Below are 17,136 nucleotides of genomic sequence, written 5' to 3'. Positions count from 1 at the left end.
GCCGTGGTGAGAGGTGTTGGCGGGGGGGGGGGGGGGATTGAGCTGGGTGTCTTTTTATTTATTTATTTTTTTATTTATTTGCCTTCAGCCAAAAGACCTGGGAGTTATTTGATGTACAGTCAGCAGGCCTTAAAAAGAAAGAAAGGCAGAAAGAAAAAGGAAGAAAAGAAAAACTGAAAAGGCCTGGCTGCAGTGGGGCCCTGACACACTCTCATCTAAAACCTGGCCCTCGGCCAAGTTCATCTGTTAATGGACAGCCACAACCAGGGCCCGCACCTCCCCCACCTCCCGAGTCTTCTCTGCTCTCCTACCTCTTTCGAGCTCCTAAAAACTAGACATCGATTATGTCTGCGCTTTTCCCTTTCTATTCAAGATAAACAAAGTGCTTCAAGTTCAGGGCGCACCCTGGGACCCTTGACAAAACAATCTATCATTCTGTCTGCTAAACCAGTCTGGCTACACCAGGGCCAGGGAGAGCAACGCTCCCAATGTACAATTTTCCCTTTGTGCTCCTTCCCTCTTGCCACTAACCTCTTTTCTTTACCACCTTCTCCGGAGCAGATGGACTTGACCACTTTGCTTAAGCCCCTCCTGGCAACCTCAGAAATTAAAGAAAAGGACTGTGCTCCTGGCTGCCCCTCCTCCTGTCCAGGTTTTGCTCCTCCCCCTCCGCGGCCCCCACAGTCCTACACACATCTTCGAATCCGTTAGACCCATACAATCCTTTCGACCCTCACACCACTGACACTCACCCAGAAAGTAAATTAAATGCAGGGACTGCCCGTGCTCCCTACAAGAATATTTTAAGTGAGTTTTGTTTTAAATCATATCCATTAATTTATCCTGACTTGCAATTAAATGCAAGCACACTTTTTACAACCAGTACGGAATGTATTAATTATAACTACAAATGGTCAAATGAGAGCACAATCCCTCCTAAAAATATTAATAAAATACATAATAAATAATATTAATGAAACAAAAATAGATTCATAAGCCTTGGCCAAAGATTTTATTATTTCACGCACAGGGAAATCCAGCCAGCAAAACTGGCTACACACACTTTGGCAGGACTTTGACCAACCCTCACCATTAAACTCCCAACAGCACATTTTGGCGGTGCCCTGGTGTTGGGGGTTCTGTGCAGGCGCCACCAGGAGGAACTGCTGGCCCCAGTGCCCGAGGCAGGGGCCATATTCCCTACCCAGCTCTCCCTTGTAGACGAGAAAGTTACTCCCAGCCTGCTTCCTCCTTCCCAGTCAGCCCCAGCTGTTAAGCCAGTGTCCACCCTGCCCTTCAAAGGACAAATGAGAGCCCCCAGACCCAGTGAGATTTAAATGAGCCCAACTACATTAAAGGCTCAGGATTCAGGCACCTTTAGCATCTGTGTTAGGGCACCATACACTGCACCAGCGCTGGAAGCTGCCTTTGTTCCTGCCACACCGCCAGGCCCCTGCTAACCTGTCTCCACATCACTCAGCCTCTCGCCTCACCCTCCCTACCCCATACTCCCTGCCCCCTCCCCTCCCCCTAAATCCAACACACCCACCACACAATCGAATCTAATTAAGATCAGGAAGAAATTTGCATTTTCTTTTCACTGTACCCCCAGTAATCACAGAAGTTCTTCAAATTTTGAGAATTTTGTTCCTCTGCTAATTATTTCCCTCATTTTGCATTTCAAGGCACAAAGACAGTCTATCTCACTGGTGGTCTATTAATAGTTTGAAGTTTTGAGCGTCAGAAGGTGTTTTTTTCTTTTTCCTTTTAAAACTATTCTGTCATTTCCAGTTTTGTAAAAAGGTTTTTTTGTTGTTGGTGGTGGTGTTAATGTTTCTTCAAAAGACAGCTTCTGTGCCATTCTGTGTATTATGATTTGGTCTCCCCTTACAATAGTTACTCTCTGCCTGGTTTACTGATTTACAGAAACTTGGTATGTGAATGGAAAAAAAAAAAAAGAGAGAGAGAGAGAGAAAGAAAAGAAAAAGAAAGAAAAGAAAAAAACTAAGAAAAAGAAAAGAAAGAATTCCTTGGCATAAGTGTATGTTTGCTGATCAAATTTCAGATCATGTGTTGTTCATTATTGTGACTTTACTTGAAAAACAGTTTGCCACAGTGAGATGGATTCTCCTTGTATGCTTTCTACCCTGCACTCCCTTTAAGTACTTTGAAAAAGAGTACGATTTTTTTTTAAAGGTACATTCAAAGTATGAACTGGTTTGGATTAAAACAATGATTCAATGTCCATAAATTTCCTCAAAATACATTTTCAAAAGACTTATGCAAAGCCACACATGATCTTGAGGGAGCTAATGAGGTTGTCCCACCAACAAAATTTAATGGTAATTTAAGAAATTCTAATACTTTTCATTTACTTCCTGTAGAATTATTTGTGTACTTGACATTTATACAGCTTCTCCATTATATAACAATCTAGCCTGGGTACACTAGATTATGCCCATCTATTAGAATGAAATTTGTACTCCATATAAGCAGAAGTTTCCAGTCGGGTTTGACTTACCATTATGTTTCAATGTAAAGTGTTATTATAGCTTGAGTATAAAGCACAGCTACTCCATGCTCACGTTTTTTAACTCTAATACTGTAATCTTTCTTGCTGCTTCTAGGACTGTGTCAGTGTTTACATTCCTGGAAGTTAAATAAACCGACATGGCAAAAGTCCTGGATAGACTGAATAATAAGGCTTGTGATGACTAAATTGTTTACTTTTTACCTTGTTAGGATCCCTTTCTTATAAAGTTTGGGGAAGAGACAGAGAGAGAAGGAATGGGGGGGGGTTATATGAGATAGAAAGAGAGAGATTTATACTCTGGCTTCCATATGTCACAAAGACCTTCCTAGCCAGTCAGTGCCATGGAAGCAGTGTGCCTAAGTTAGTCTTGCCTATTTTGTCTTGCTTTCTTAAATACCAGGTCATCTGAATACCCCCTTTGTCCACTACCCAACCTCCCCAATATAAAGAATGAAGGTTGTTTTTTTTTTTTTTTGCCCATTTTCAAATAGCAAATTATCCATTAGATTTCATCATATCTTAGTAAAGCAATTACATCAAGAAAATGATAGTGCGTGTGGAATCAATTATGCATGCAGTTGGCCGGAGACCAAAGGCTGTGAAGTCGGAGAGGGCAGAATCGCTCGACACACACAAATAAAAAGCCCCTGGATCTCACAGATGGACCCCATCAGTTCATCTTACTGCCTAAAAAGTTCATGCACTTAATAATTTATTTGTGTTCTGGATACTGTTTCCCAGCTGAATATTAACAACTTTGAACTGAAGCATGCTTTTAGCATGGTATGGATGGAAGTCACGGTAGGGCAATGCTAGGTCCCTCGGAGGTTAAAATTATAGTCCTCTTTCTTACACACTGTTCACTTTCCATCACGATTTATTTTCTTTCATTAAACATTCCTTTTAATCAGAATATCAGTTTCAGTGTTCTGATTCCGCTTGTTAACCAGTGATAAACTCATAAACCAAAGATGCCCATCAATAATAGAGCGCAGGCTATTCAACAGCAAAGGCAAACACCCAAATCACAGGCTCTCGAAAATCGGAAACCGTTAGTTAGCACCTTGTTTTCACAACCAGATCAAGCATGTACCTTGAGGGGGGCCCCAAGGAGCCCAGAGACCACGGTTTACTTCAGTGATAGGGAGGACACACTGGCTCAGAGCAGAAGCTAAGCAAGAAAACTTACTTGATCTAAAAGGTAAGTGTCCGCCAAGCCCAGGCCCAGGCCCAGGACACTTAGGTACTGGCCATACAGTTAAAGAAACAAAAAGCATTCTTAGAAAGGCCTGTCAATCCATAGCTGCCTCTGTTCTAAACGAAGAGCCTGATGTCTTAATACACTGGGATGAATATCCAAGTCTCCCTGCCATCCACTGCTAACAATGAAACTGCCCCACGATGGCTGTGGGGGAATAGAGACAGGCAATACATATTTCTGTTCCTATCTGGATGTGCCTCCATCATACACTTAAATTTTACAGTCTTCTCCCCAAATGAGAATGATTTCCAGCCAACACATCCACAAACTGTACTTAACGTTAAAAGAAAACGGATAAAACATATGTAATTACTCAAGGTTAGACTTCTAATTCCTCAATTCACTAAAGGAAACTTGGCAAGAAGATGCATCATTTTGCTCCTTTCTACTGGGGCATCTGAGGAGGAGAGCCACTGAGGCAGCTAATACACAAAACATGATCAAAAGTGATTAACAACAGCTTCATATGCAAATTGCATTAATGAAGGAGTGCAAAGTCATCATGTAAATTAAATATGTCAAATCTCTTGGTGAACTTTCAATCTTGAGAAGAAAAAACACTGCTTTAATTTTTTTACATCATCAATTTTGCAAGATTGAAAATCTAAGAATCTTGGTGCTATAAACAATTTTCACCTTTTTTTTCTCCTTCAGCAGGCTGACAGGCCAGCCTGATGTGCACCGAATGTACATGTTAATAGGCCAATCAAAAATGCAAAACAATTCGCAATTACTGGAAGGACCTAATGGTCATTAGAATTTACAACTAGGTAATGAACTGAAGTCTGCCCACACCATGCATATTCATAAAGCAATTTAGCCTTTGAAGATTAAAGAAGTGCTTAAAATTCAAATGAGCTTTAGCAAATTATCAGTAAGATTCATCCAAAAAGCAAAGGGTTTTTCTTCCTATGATTTCCTCATTTTTTTAATGCAAAATTGTTATATCTTCCAGACTGAGCTTAAACTAAACATAGAGCTTCTAGTCAAGCCAAAGGGGCTAAGAGACAAACAGAGGCTGCAAACATCGTTACGGACTTTGTTCATAAAACTAAGCCCTTAAGAGCCAAACCTATCTCTAAACATGGTAATTTATCAAAAACAGCCCAGAGTTGCTCATAGGCAATACTGCACAGTCCTCCAACAGAACAGATTAGCACGAGTCCCTCCACCCTCCCAAAAAGCCTTTTTCCCCTCAAGTTGCCTCTCCTGTGTAAACATCCACTATGGTATAAAAACAGCTTTTTCATCGGCTTGGAGTGTCATTAATTTTAGAAGTTTCTGCTTCCAAAGAGAAAAGAGCAAGAAAGGAGAGGAGTATGAGGCAGAAGAGTGAGGTCTGGATTACTTCTGAGGAGTGAAAAATCCTGTCGTGGTATTTGTCTCCCTGATTTTCCCCATGCTCTCTGGCAGCATTTAAACCGAGGGGACCGGGTCAAGCTGACATTGAGAAAGTTGTGGTGTCCACCCGCCTCTACCATCCCACCCTGGTTATTAGAAAGGATCGTGGGAATTTGACTTTCCATGCTGCCCGATGCAGTCCAGAGAGAAGAATCCTTTCCTGGAAGGCTCACTCACACCTTACTACCTTCCTGACATTTTCAACAATTCTAGTGATAGAATTCCCAATGAACCCCTTCTCTCCTCGCCAGTCCCTACCACGGCAGCCCAGGTGAAAGCAGAAAAGTATATGTAAGTCCTACTCCAGCTGGTGTGCAAGTCAGAACGACAGTAACAGTTTTGAACCCTGCACGTGTCTGTGCTTGCAGCTCCACTGCCAGACCCCAAGGCCCTCGCTATAGGGATTATTTGAACTCCTACTGAAAAAATACTCCAATAACCTTTCTGCCACCCTTTTCCTCTCCATCCTCCAGCCTCAGACTTTTTGCCAAAGTTAATCTTACCAGAAATGTGGGCATCTCAAGGAAGTGGGAAAGAGGAGGAAAGAGAAAAGAGAACCCCTCAGCTATCCTTGATTCCTTGACTCTCTTAGCCACGGCCCGAGCTCTGAACTGCGCCACACTTGAACGTTTATTAGAAAGGATAGGATGCAGAGCTGCATGGAACCCACATCCACAACCATCTGTATGAGCCACAGGTCCAGTCCTGACCAATTCCGTCTGACACTAATGTTACTCTACATGAGTAGAGTTCAATGAGGGTTGATATGGGATGTGACAGGGTAAATCAGAATTAGATTAAAAACAAAAGTTTAGAAACCAATGCTACACTGCAGAGCAAATGGGACTTGAAGGCCAAATTTCCCCTAACTGCCTTCAAGTCATTTTCCCTATTAGAGCGTTTGCCTGCCACCCCCCTGCTGGCAACGCTGCAATCACATCGAAAGTAGAGTGGAATGCATATAGGAAGGCTTGAGATAGTCCTTTTTAAATACAATACCTATATGTTTAATATATAGCAATTAACTTCTGGTCAGGAGTCTGCAGGCAGCAGGCTGCCCCAAGCAGATAGGAGGGGAGGGGGGCCCAGAGCGGGGGGACAAGCACAAAAGACAGGTCCAACAACAATGCCTGCTGTCAGCAGCTGAATTATTTTTATACAGGAATTTTTATCTCTATTGTACAAACAAGTACGTGTCTGTGCTGACTTGTTAAGCAATCCACTTGTATGTAGAATAAGATTTTTTTTTCTTTCTTGCTACCAGTCACACAGCTCCAAGATCAGAAGAAATACATAGTCTTTGAAGCTGCTCAAATGTTTTAGTTAAAAGGACAGCAGTTGTTTTCAAAGATCCAAGAGTATCTTTATCAGAATTAAATTTTTCCTTATTGATTTTTTCCCCTTAACATAACAAAAACATAACATGAGAAGGTTACGATTTATTATTAAAAATTTTTTCAGCTTTTAAATCATTCTTCAGTAGCCAATGTTCACTTTTAAATGTAAAGGAATAATTTTTTTTTCTTTAATCTTAGGGAGGGATGGAGTAGGAGAGAGGAACTCATGAGATTTAAAATTTAACATTGGTTAATGCATTGTTTAAACTGTGAACTCGAAGGATTTGGGCTAAGGGAGTTAAACTGGGGAGTAAGTGGTTCACTGTGGGTGTGCCCCTGAATGCACGTAAATCATGAAATCATGGTATTCCTGGAGGTGGTGAAGGAAAATGGTTCCGGTTTGGGTTTTGAGGAGGTAGTTGGTTGGCTGTTTTTTATTTATTTATTTATTTATTTATTTATTTATTTATTTATTTATTTATGGCCAGAGAAACTCTTTATACTTAAAATGTAAAAGATCAGGTTGGCACATAGTGATCTGTGCTCCAACATAAGAATCCAAGCTACACCTTATTTCCCTAAAAATTAACAGATGTGAATTTTTTTCAGTGTGCATCATTACATATCAAGAAAATGAACAACTGATGAATATAAATTTAAAATGCCTTGATGCTTAGCAGGCTTCCTTGTGTTTTTCAGAAAGTTCAAGAAGAAAACAGAAAGGGGAGAAAAGTACACAACAGCACCTGTGTTCTTACTGAAAGCACTTTCGCAGGTTTCACAATAATTCCATTATTTATTTTAATGGGAGTTTTTAATCAGTGGATTCGCCTCTATCTAAAACTAAGATCAAATTGTAGGTGTAATTGTTCAGCGCCAATGCTAACAACAGTGAGGATACAAACAAAAACTCATTGTGAGTGACCAAAGGTCCCCAGGTATCCCCTTCATCAACATACCTGCCCCAGGTTCCCATTGGGAATTCCCTGGCAGAGACAGATTCAGTGCTGAATAACATGCCGCAAACGCTATCTGGAAAAGGGTGTGCAAGGTGCCTCTCGCCCCTTTCACAGGAAGTTTAAACCTGATCATCTCACCTTCAGGTAGATATAGTTTGTTGTTTAGCACTCTAAGAATGTGGTATTTTATCCGCCTAAAGAGATCCGAAAGCAAAAAGGAAGGGCAGAAGAGGGAGAGCGCTGAGGCCCAGCCTAGCTCTGGTGCACACGTCAACTGTGCCCAGCTCGCTCGTTGCCTTAGAGCAGTAGCCTGCTCAGGTACACCTGCAGCAGCATTGCATCAGATCTGCTCAGATCAGTCTCTAGGGTGAACCAAGAGATGGAACACTTCAGTTCCCTGTCTATAAACTTCTAATTTGCCAGTTCTTGGCAGCTTATTTTTCCAAGTGTTTTGTTTCAGGAAACGTGTGTATTTTTCTTTGTACATTTTGTGGATTTACCACAACTGGTTCTGACAGCTGTTGATTCTGTTAAATGAACACATTATTAAAATCCTCTTTAAAACCTCAAGCAACAGTGCACTCAAAAATATAATGGTAAAATATTTTAATGGAGTTCCAGTTGAGAGTTGGTTAAGAAAAAAAGAAGTACAAATGAAGGCGCAGTCCTTTAAGTCAGTATTAGATTTAAGCTGAGTGTGTGTGTGTGTGTGTGTGTGTGTGTGTTTAATGCAGAAAGGGGGGTGTTGCAAATCACCACAAATATTTACACTGTACTCCCTTTGTTCAAATCACATACTTTTAACAGGAAAAGCTGGAACTGTGGCTATTTAAAATTTTAAATATTCAAACGCCTGTAATTAACCATATGAAACAAATTATGTTGCATTTCTCTCCATACCAGCACATGCAAAAGCTTCGAGGGGTGGATTGGGAGGTGGCAGAGTTGGGGAGACAACTCCAAGAGGAGAAAAGGATGATGTTTTCATTTTGCTATAGATCAAAGGAGAACAAGAATGGAAACTGTGGCCTATCGAGCATTTTTCCATTGCTGTCTTTCACACCGGGCTATCTAAGTTTATACAATTCCCCAGACTAGCTGCATATTAAGCTTGCTGTGTACAGCTTTATTATGGTGCGGTGGTGGAAGAAGCATTAATATTCTGGCTCCGCAGCTGACAGGGCATTTACATGCGCCCATCTGAGCGGCACCTGAGAGCTCCTCCAAGGTGCAGTAACTGTGCGCCTATTGTAAAGGCAAATGAAGCTCACCTATTCCCTGCTGGGATCAGAAGTGACCTCACCACCCCCATGCCTCAAATCCTTCCCTTGCCAACCTAACTCAATGCCATCGCAGAATGACGAATGAGCTCAGAAATAGACCCCAAGTTACTAACCCTGCTAAGAACAGCAAAAGCCTTTGCTGAAATGTTTTAAAAATGCATAGGGAGTGCAGCTGGCCAGTAAAAAGCAGAGAGACAAATTCCAGGGAACCCAATATGGAATACGTTACATTCTAAAACTGATTAGAAATACAGTCTGATGTTTACTGGCTTCAAATTGAGTTTGGCATCAAGCATACTGGCTTTAATAACGCTGGCATTTTATTATTATTATTATTATTATTATTTTAAATCTGCCTTCGGTCTCTCCGAGCACACGTGGAGAGAGCTAAATTCTTATTCGTCAGGTTACATTTCCTGGAAATTAAGTTTGTGACAGAAAATGACTCCAGTAGCAATAATATGGTTCATGCTCAAATTAATTAGGTCATTGTTGTAAAAACTACATGGCAAATTACAAAGGTAAATTTACTGATATTGGCCAGTGCTGTCTACCCTGGAAAGAAAGGGGAGCAGTTTAAGGATGCTTATTTACCTGGGTAGGAGAAATAAACAAACGAGGAAGGGGTAAAATGGTCTATTTTCTATTTCTATCACAAATAAAAATATTAGTTATTATCATTAAATTATATAGTCTGAACATATTTTAGGAACTTTATTAATGTCCTCCAAATTGACATATAAAATAAAAACCTGCTTGATTTGAAATCATGTTAAAAGCAGGTTCTAAGTTAAAATCTTTTTTTTTTTTAATCCTTGAAATAACAACACTGCTGACATAGCCATGACCCAAATGAAATCTGAACAAGCAGAAAGGTACTAAAGATCCTTGGTGATTAAATCTCATGCTAAAAAAGTGGCAAGGTGCCAGGCTGGGTCCAGCTTGATGCTAAGTGCTTTTTCTTGCACAAAGCTGGTACTACTGTATGTAAAAACAGACGTGGGCTTGGGGTAAATTTTGTCAAATGATTTCTTTGTGCAATAAAGGGTGTGAACAGGCCAACCAAAGTAGATTAAATTAACATCGAGTGACGCAATCTCAGTGCATCTCCCTAGCTGTGCTTTCTACTTGGGTTAAATTTAATATTTTCCCCAATGGAAAGCCAAACTTTCTTCCTTTCTCACTGACTAATGTGCTAAGTTACCACTCACCTATTCTCCTTTCTTAAACACTTTCATTAAGAAATCACAAAATTTGAAAAATGTTTCCTTGGTATATGCATATGTCTATTATGGACCCCAATGTAGTCCCCCTACTCCACATTTGCCCAACTACATGGAGGTCGCAGTGTGAAATTCATGATTTTCCAGGACTCTAAATTTGCCATCAATACGCATCCAACTCGCCTCTTCTCTGAGCTGGAAGGTTGCAAGCCAGGACCCTGCCTATATGTTACTACACACAGTTGCATTTTCAAGCCCATGGCCAGCTCTACAATTAAATGCCACATTCACTAGGAGAAATGTGTGCAAAACGCATTTCAGACCCTTTAAAGTAAAAGGCACAACTTGCAACACAACGAGGAATGGGGTGATTTAAGAAATTACAGCACTGTTTTTTTAAGCTTTCACAGAATAAACACAGAGAATGGGAGGGAAACTTTGTCCCCCTCTGCTCCTGTTCTTGAAGTGAATACATATTTGTGTTTCCAATAAAAGGCCATTTTTACATTAACTGTCTGTAACAGCAGGAGACAGAAAAACTAACACAATCTCCACATCACACACGGGATGATCTTCATATCACGTGGGCCTATTCTCAAAACTATTATTTATAAAAGACGACCAGGAAAATGCACAATGCATCTTTTCTGTGTCACCATAAGGGTAACTAATGTCTGAAGAACTTTGGGATCTTTGGGATCTTCTACATTTTAGATTTTTTTTTTCTTTTTAGCTTTCGGAAGTAAATTTAGCAGCCATGCGGGCCACTGTGTTTAATTAAGCTTTTAAAAGTCCTCTGACAATGCCAACAATTGTAGGACACTTCTGTGGCTCAATCATGCAATCACTGTGACAGTTCTATTTACAATTTGTCTTAGAAAGAGTTTCTCTGACATTGTACTTTGACAAAACATCCAAGCTGCCAGTTCACAACCTTTCTCTGTCTTATTTACAAATACAGCTTGTATGTAAGACTTCCAGTTTCATAAGCATGAGTCTGTGGGTAGTGGCCTCACAAACATAGGCTCCCTATGAAAATCCTAAGTATTTATTAGAAAACAAGATTCTCTACTCTCTGATTCTGAAAGTAAATAAAATGTTCATGTGAGTGTGTGTGTCTATTTTTTTTTTTTTGGTGATGGTGGTGTTGCTTTTTATTTTAGCTGCCATGCTGCAAATCCACTTCAGAGGTCAGTAGTTTTTATTCAGAGTCATACAAATAAAGAGAAATGAAAAATAAGTAGTTATAATAGGATACTATAATTTATAGTCTCATTACAATAACACTGTGAAATATACAGATAACGTCCTCCAGTTCAGACTGAGCTAGGAAAGAATTGAAATGGGTACAAAAAGAAAAGGCAAATTGATTTTCTAAATTCTGAAAAGCATAAGTATGTTATACTTGATTCATCTTTAAGTAACATGCTAATGTATTTCCATTTTGAATTAGTATTTCCCCCTTCATCAAAGTTATCTGTCTTACATATCATTTCTAGATAACAGCTATATCGTTAAGGCAAATAATTTCAAGTACCCTGATATAAACATCTATGTTCATGATTTTAAAGAGAAAAAAAAGTTATAGATTGATAGCAGCAAATTTTACTACATTTTATAGGACTTGTCATATTTTTCCCCATTCTTTCAAAAAGATAACTTTATGATAGCTCAATCCTAATTTAAAGACTCCTATGTGCAATCTGCCAAAACCTCAAATCTGGTACTGTAGGATAATATTTTGGGCCTTTTCTATTCGGCAACAGCAGTTTCAGATCCACTAATTATCAATGAATATTATTCCCCCATCATAAAATCTGAGACTAGAAAACAAAACAAACCCCTATTGAAAGCTCTGACTGCCAATCAAAGGCTGCTGATAACTGCTGGTAGATATTTGACACATATATTGATGAACTGGGCCCACACAATGTAAGCTGCTAACTTTCAGTTAAATTAATACTATTTCAATGGTCTCAATGGATCACAGTCACACAAGATTTGAAATAGCTGGATAAATTGAAAAAGCCACCTGATCAATGTCTATGTGTATAGTTAACGCAGGTACATGGATGAAGTGGGGAAGCACATACCCATCGATTCAATTCACCAGGTAAAAGCATCCTCTCCAAAAAATACTCAGCTTTGACAGGCCTAGGTACAGTTACAATACATACCATTTTGCTGAAGATTTAAAGAACTCTATCGTATTCTCCTACTAGAAAACCCCAAATTGTAATCTTTATTTATCTTAGGAAGAAGATCTGTCACTGTTTTATTCCTGTTCTCTGCCTATAAAATGGCACAGACCAGAGAGAACTCCAATCCAACCTACATCACTTTAATAAAGCCTTTCCTACACAGCGTGCTTAAATGACGACCTTTTATGTGGTTGCCAAACATATTCTTCTCAAGATTCATCAATATCTCTCTTTCCTAAAACAGAGCACTGCTGCTTTCTTTTTGTGACATAATTCACATATCTGCTGAATGATTACTGTTATTGTTTCCTTCCTCAACATAAAAAGAAAAGCAGATCTGGAATTGTGGGGACGTGCTTTAGAGAAATGGGCTGGGAGTACACAACCATCTTCCAGAACTTTGCGTCAGGGGCACCTGAGGGCCAGAGTATTGTAATTTATGTGCGATGGTAGAATGTTAATTTCACCATAGGAAACTTAATTCATTACTGTGAATTATGAGAAGTCGTGATTCTAGTTACTGACATCTCACTTTGAGATGTGACCACACTATTTATGTTCAGCCACTTCCAGGGTGGGAAAAGGTGATTAAACACAATGAAAGGAATCAAGACTTTGTAATTATTTGTGCATGAAAGGTTTACCTTACCTGGGTCGCAACACTTGTGCACCCATTGGATATCTTGAGACACTTTACACAGCTTTTCATCTTATTTAGTATCAGCCCTATACATATATTTTAAGTTTTCTCTCTCCATCTTTCTTTTTTTTTTTTCCCCTGGGGGGAGGGGTGCTTTCTAAACTCTGCCATACTAGTTCTTGAAGAAAAATAAAACCTTTTATGACAACCAGGGAGTTAAAACAAATATCTTTTCTTTCGTGGAAATCCCTACTTAGACTCACAAGTGTAACAGCAAAAAGCCTAGTAGGCCTTCCCCCCAGCTCTTAGATTCTTCCTCCAAGTACAGAGGCACAGAATTTTTGAGCTGGTTAATCTGAGACTGAATAACCTATCTGGGACCTCAGGAAGAAGTGTGGTTTTAATTCTTGCTTGACAGACACTGTGTTGTGTCTTTTAAACGAGCAGCACGATATGTAAATACGATGTTACATCACGCAAGTGTTACTCCATATTTGGTGATTTAGCAAGGCTTTGGATCTCTGAAGACGACAAATCCCCTTCCGCCTGCTCTTGCTTCATTAATCATGCCTTACACTTCTGTTCATTTTCCTCCCAGTCACAAGACAGCACATGGAAATGGTCATTGCCATATCCTTCTGGGGGTGGGGGGAGATAAAATCTTAACCCACATGTCACATAAGCTAAATGTGGTAGATTTCAGAAAAATACTTTGTAAATGCAGCTTCCCTGGTAACAGATTTCTCGTTTCACTAAAGGAGAAGTATCTGAGTGCTATTACAGAAAGCATTTTAAAAAAGAAAGAATGAATGAAAATGCCATATTTGATTTTAATGATCGAATTCCAGAATAAGTGAGGAGAAAAAACACATTTAATCCCCTCCGGACCACTGACCTACTATGGTTCAACTTTGTGGTCAAACTAGGTCAGAGAGACAAGTTCCAGGGAATCAATTGATTATATGCACTGCTGTCCTAAAACTGAATAAACCTTCTACTCTTCGGTGGGATGCAGGGTGGGGAAGTGAGCCCCTGATAGGCATGATGTTTTGGTCACCAGAAAATCTGCATTCACTTTGTCTAATGTGCTAAACTGAAAAATGTTTTAAAGTTCACTATATATGGCTGCTGTTTATCACGTGGAGTAGGGAATTTAAGCCCCTCAGTTAGCCTTTAATTCCTTTTCCCTTGAGCTGCTACGAACCACACACCTAGCTACCTCCCTGCTAAAATTAACTGAGGGATGAACGCTGTTAAATGTGTGTATGTATTTTCCTAAGGAAATTTTTACATTGTGTTATAGCAGAAACAGTGGAGTCTGGACTGGACATTTGTAAGGGTGACATGTGGTTGTGTAAACCACAAACAAAATCAAGATACATCTGTCAAAACCACATCAGAGACAAGAGAGAGCACAGAGAAGCATTTATCATTTAGCTGAGGAGGCAGGCTGCAGGGAGCAGCCGTTCCTGTCAAACCAACCTTTTGAAATTTCCAACATGCCCTTAAACTTTTCGAGTAAGCATGTCTGTGCGCTTCAGCAACTGCCCTCTCTACTCTGGCCTGGCCAGTCGAAAATGGCATCTTAAAGTCAAGGTCACGGTGTCATCCCACCACGGGGCTGTGTTTAATTACAGCCCCATACGGGCTGACAGCCAGTATGGATCCAAGGCTAGCCCTGGAGCTCAGTTAACTCTTTCTACCCCCCTCCAAACTGCCCCACCAGCCCACCCCCCCTGCAGGGAAGCCTTGAGAACTAACTGCACCCCTAGGGAGACCCGAACAGGTATCCCAAGTCAAACAGGTCTTTGGTGGAACTACACATGTCTATAGGGTCACTCTGCCTGTAACATGTCACCAAGGCTGGAAATAGACACTGAAAACTAGGCTAGGTGTGACAAGCCTCAATACTTTAAAGTGAGATGTGGGGAGGGGGAAGGAAAGAAATTCAGAATCAGCAGATCCAGTGAGAGAGGGTGTCAGGTGCATGTACCTATTCTGCCTCCATGTGAGTCCATGAGGTGGAAAACATTTTTCTGTGTCCTGAATGTAAGCTATAGAAATGATTATTTTAACATTACAGGGCTGTCATGGACAGTCAGATGGAGAAATACAGAAAGCACTTCACCACTCCTTACTGCTTGACTACAGCGCCTCTGAAAATGAAAAGAAAACATGCAAACAGCTTTTCTCCTTGCTTCTCATTTACCTGCTATGTGTTCCTGTTTGGGGCAAATTCCTCTAGATGACGTTGATAAACAATCGTCATCCTCTGGCGTGACCTGGATGCCAACCTCCACGGGATTGGATGCTTTTTTCATCTCGATTGGTGAAGGGGAAGGTGGCTTATCCACAGCTTTTTCTAAGCAGAGGCTGCCATTGCATTGTTTCCGTTTGTGCTCGATAAAAATAAGAATGTCCCCCAATGGGAAGTTCATCTGGCACTGCCCACAGGTGAGGAGGTCATGGTCCCCTTCTGGAGCTCCCAACGGGCCGTGGTCTGGTTCATCATCTGTAAGAATGGCTTCAAGAGGTTCGGCTGTGGTTGGAGAAACAAAAGCATAATTATTAGAGTGCCAGAGAGGAGAGAAAGGGGAAAATACAATCCCAGTCCCATCCCACCCCACCACATCGTACAAAGTGTTTTTAGGCTTCTCTATACAATACTCAGAAAACATGACACAAATTGTATAAGGGTGTGGAGGTTATCAACAAGAAAGCATATTTATCAATGAGGCAAATCATCATCTATTTTTTAAAAACAGTCTGAATTGCAGAACTCCAGGAAAACACACACACGCACACACACATAAACACACACACACACACACACACACACACCAGGTTTGTGTGCGCTTCAGCAACTGCCCTCTCTACTCTGGCCTGGCCAGTCGAAAATGGCATCTTAAAGTCAAGGTCACGGTGTCATCCCACCACGGGGCTGTGTTTAATTACAGCCCCATACGGGCTGACAGCCAGTATGGATCCAAGGCTAGCCCTGGAGCTCAGTTAACTCTTTCTACCACCCTCCAAACTGCCCCACCAGCCCACCCCCCCTGCAGGGAAGCCTTGAGAACTAACTGCACCCCTAGGGAGACCCGAACAGGTATCCCAAGTCAAACAGGTCTTTGGTGGAACTACACATGTCTATAGGGTCACTCTGCCTGTAACATGTCACCAAGGCTGGAAATAGACACTGAAAACTAGGCTAGGTGTGACAAGCCTCAATACTTTAAAGTGAGATGTGGGGAGGGGGAAGGAAAGAAATTCAGAATCAGCAGATCCAGTGAGAGAGGGTGTCAGGTGCATGTACCTATTCTGCCTCCATGTGAGTCCATGAGGTGGAAAACATTTTTCTGTGTCCTGAATGTAAGCTATAGAAATGATTATTTTAACATTACAGGGCTGTCATGGACAGTCAGATGGAGAAATACAGAAAGCACTTCACCACTCCTTACTGCTTGACTACAGCGCCTCTGAAAATGAAAAGAAAACATGCAAACAGCTTTTCTCCTTGCTTCTCATTTACCTGCTATGTGTTCCTGTTTGGGGCAAATTCCTCTAGATGACGTTGATAAACAATCGTCATCCTCTGGCGTGACCTGGATGCCAACCTCCACGGGATTGGATGCTTTTTTCATCTCGATTGGTGAAGGGGAAGGTGGCTTATCCACAGCTTTTTCTAAGCAGAGGCTGCCATTGCATTGTTTCCGTTTGTGCTCGATAAAAATAAGAATGTCCCCCAATGGGAAGTTCATCTGGCACTGCCCACAGGTGAGGAGGTCATGGTCCCCTTCTGGAGCTCCCAACGGGCCGTGGTCTGGTTCATCATCTGTAAGAATGGCTTCAAGAGGTTCGGCTGTGGTTGGAGAAACAAAAGCATAATTATTAGAGTGCCAGAGAGGAGAGAAAGGGGAAAATACAATCCCAGTCCCATCCCACCCCACCACATCGTACAAAGTGTTTTTAGGCTTCTCTATACAATACTCAGAAAACATGACACAAATTGTATAAGGGTGTGGAGGTTATCAACAAGAAAGCATATTTATCAATGAGGCAAATCATCATCTATTTTTTAAAAACAGTCTGAATTGCAGAACTCCAGGAAAACACACACACGCACACACACATAAACACACACACACACACACACACACACACCAGGTTTGGAAGTTAAGAAAGAATGCAGCTTTCTAAATAAATAGCTAGCACAGGGGACCTAAAGAAAGCTTAAATAATAACTACAAGAAAAATGAGTAACAATATGGATTGAAACCAAATTTGTTTCTTTTTCCCTA

The 17,136-nt window shown here is 40.8% G+C and overlaps 2 protein-coding genes across 3 annotated transcripts in view; both read right to left on the bottom strand.

Moving 5' to 3' along the window:
• The window catches only part of BCL11A (BCL11 transcription factor A), a 99,985-nt gene extending 84,515 nt beyond the window's left edge, over window positions 1-15,470 (bottom strand). The window contains exons 1-2 of the mRNA XM_027773349.1: window positions 15,461-15,470; window positions 15,048-15,377 (exon numbers count right to left, since the gene is read on the bottom strand). Coding sequence (XP_027629150.1) covers window positions 15,048-15,377; window positions 15,461-15,470 — 340 coding nt within the window. The remainder of the gene's footprint in view (window positions 1-15,047; window positions 15,378-15,460) is intronic.
• Window positions 15,471-15,902: 432 nt separating this feature from the next.
• Window positions 15,903-17,136, bottom strand: part of LOC102478605 (B-cell lymphoma/leukemia 11A-like) — an 8,323-nt gene continuing 7,089 nt past the window's right edge. For both annotated transcript variants that reach the window (XM_014589235.2, XM_006152227.3), the window contains exon 2: window positions 15,903-16,697. In XM_014589235.2, the coding sequence (XP_014444721.1) occupies window positions 16,360-16,697 (338 nt within the window). In that variant the 3' untranslated portion in view covers window positions 15,903-16,359. The remainder of the gene's footprint in view (window positions 16,698-17,136) is intronic.

The sequence above is a fragment of the Tupaia chinensis genome, unplaced genomic scaffold (genome assembly GCF_000334495.1).
Source record: "Tupaia chinensis unplaced genomic scaffold, TupChi_1.0 Scaffold000341_1, whole genome shotgun sequence".
Lineage (NCBI taxonomy): Eukaryota > Metazoa > Chordata > Mammalia > Scandentia > Tupaiidae > Tupaia > Tupaia belangeri.
Note: the sequence above shows the minus strand (reverse complement) of the source record. Positions and strands in the feature narration are given on the sequence as shown.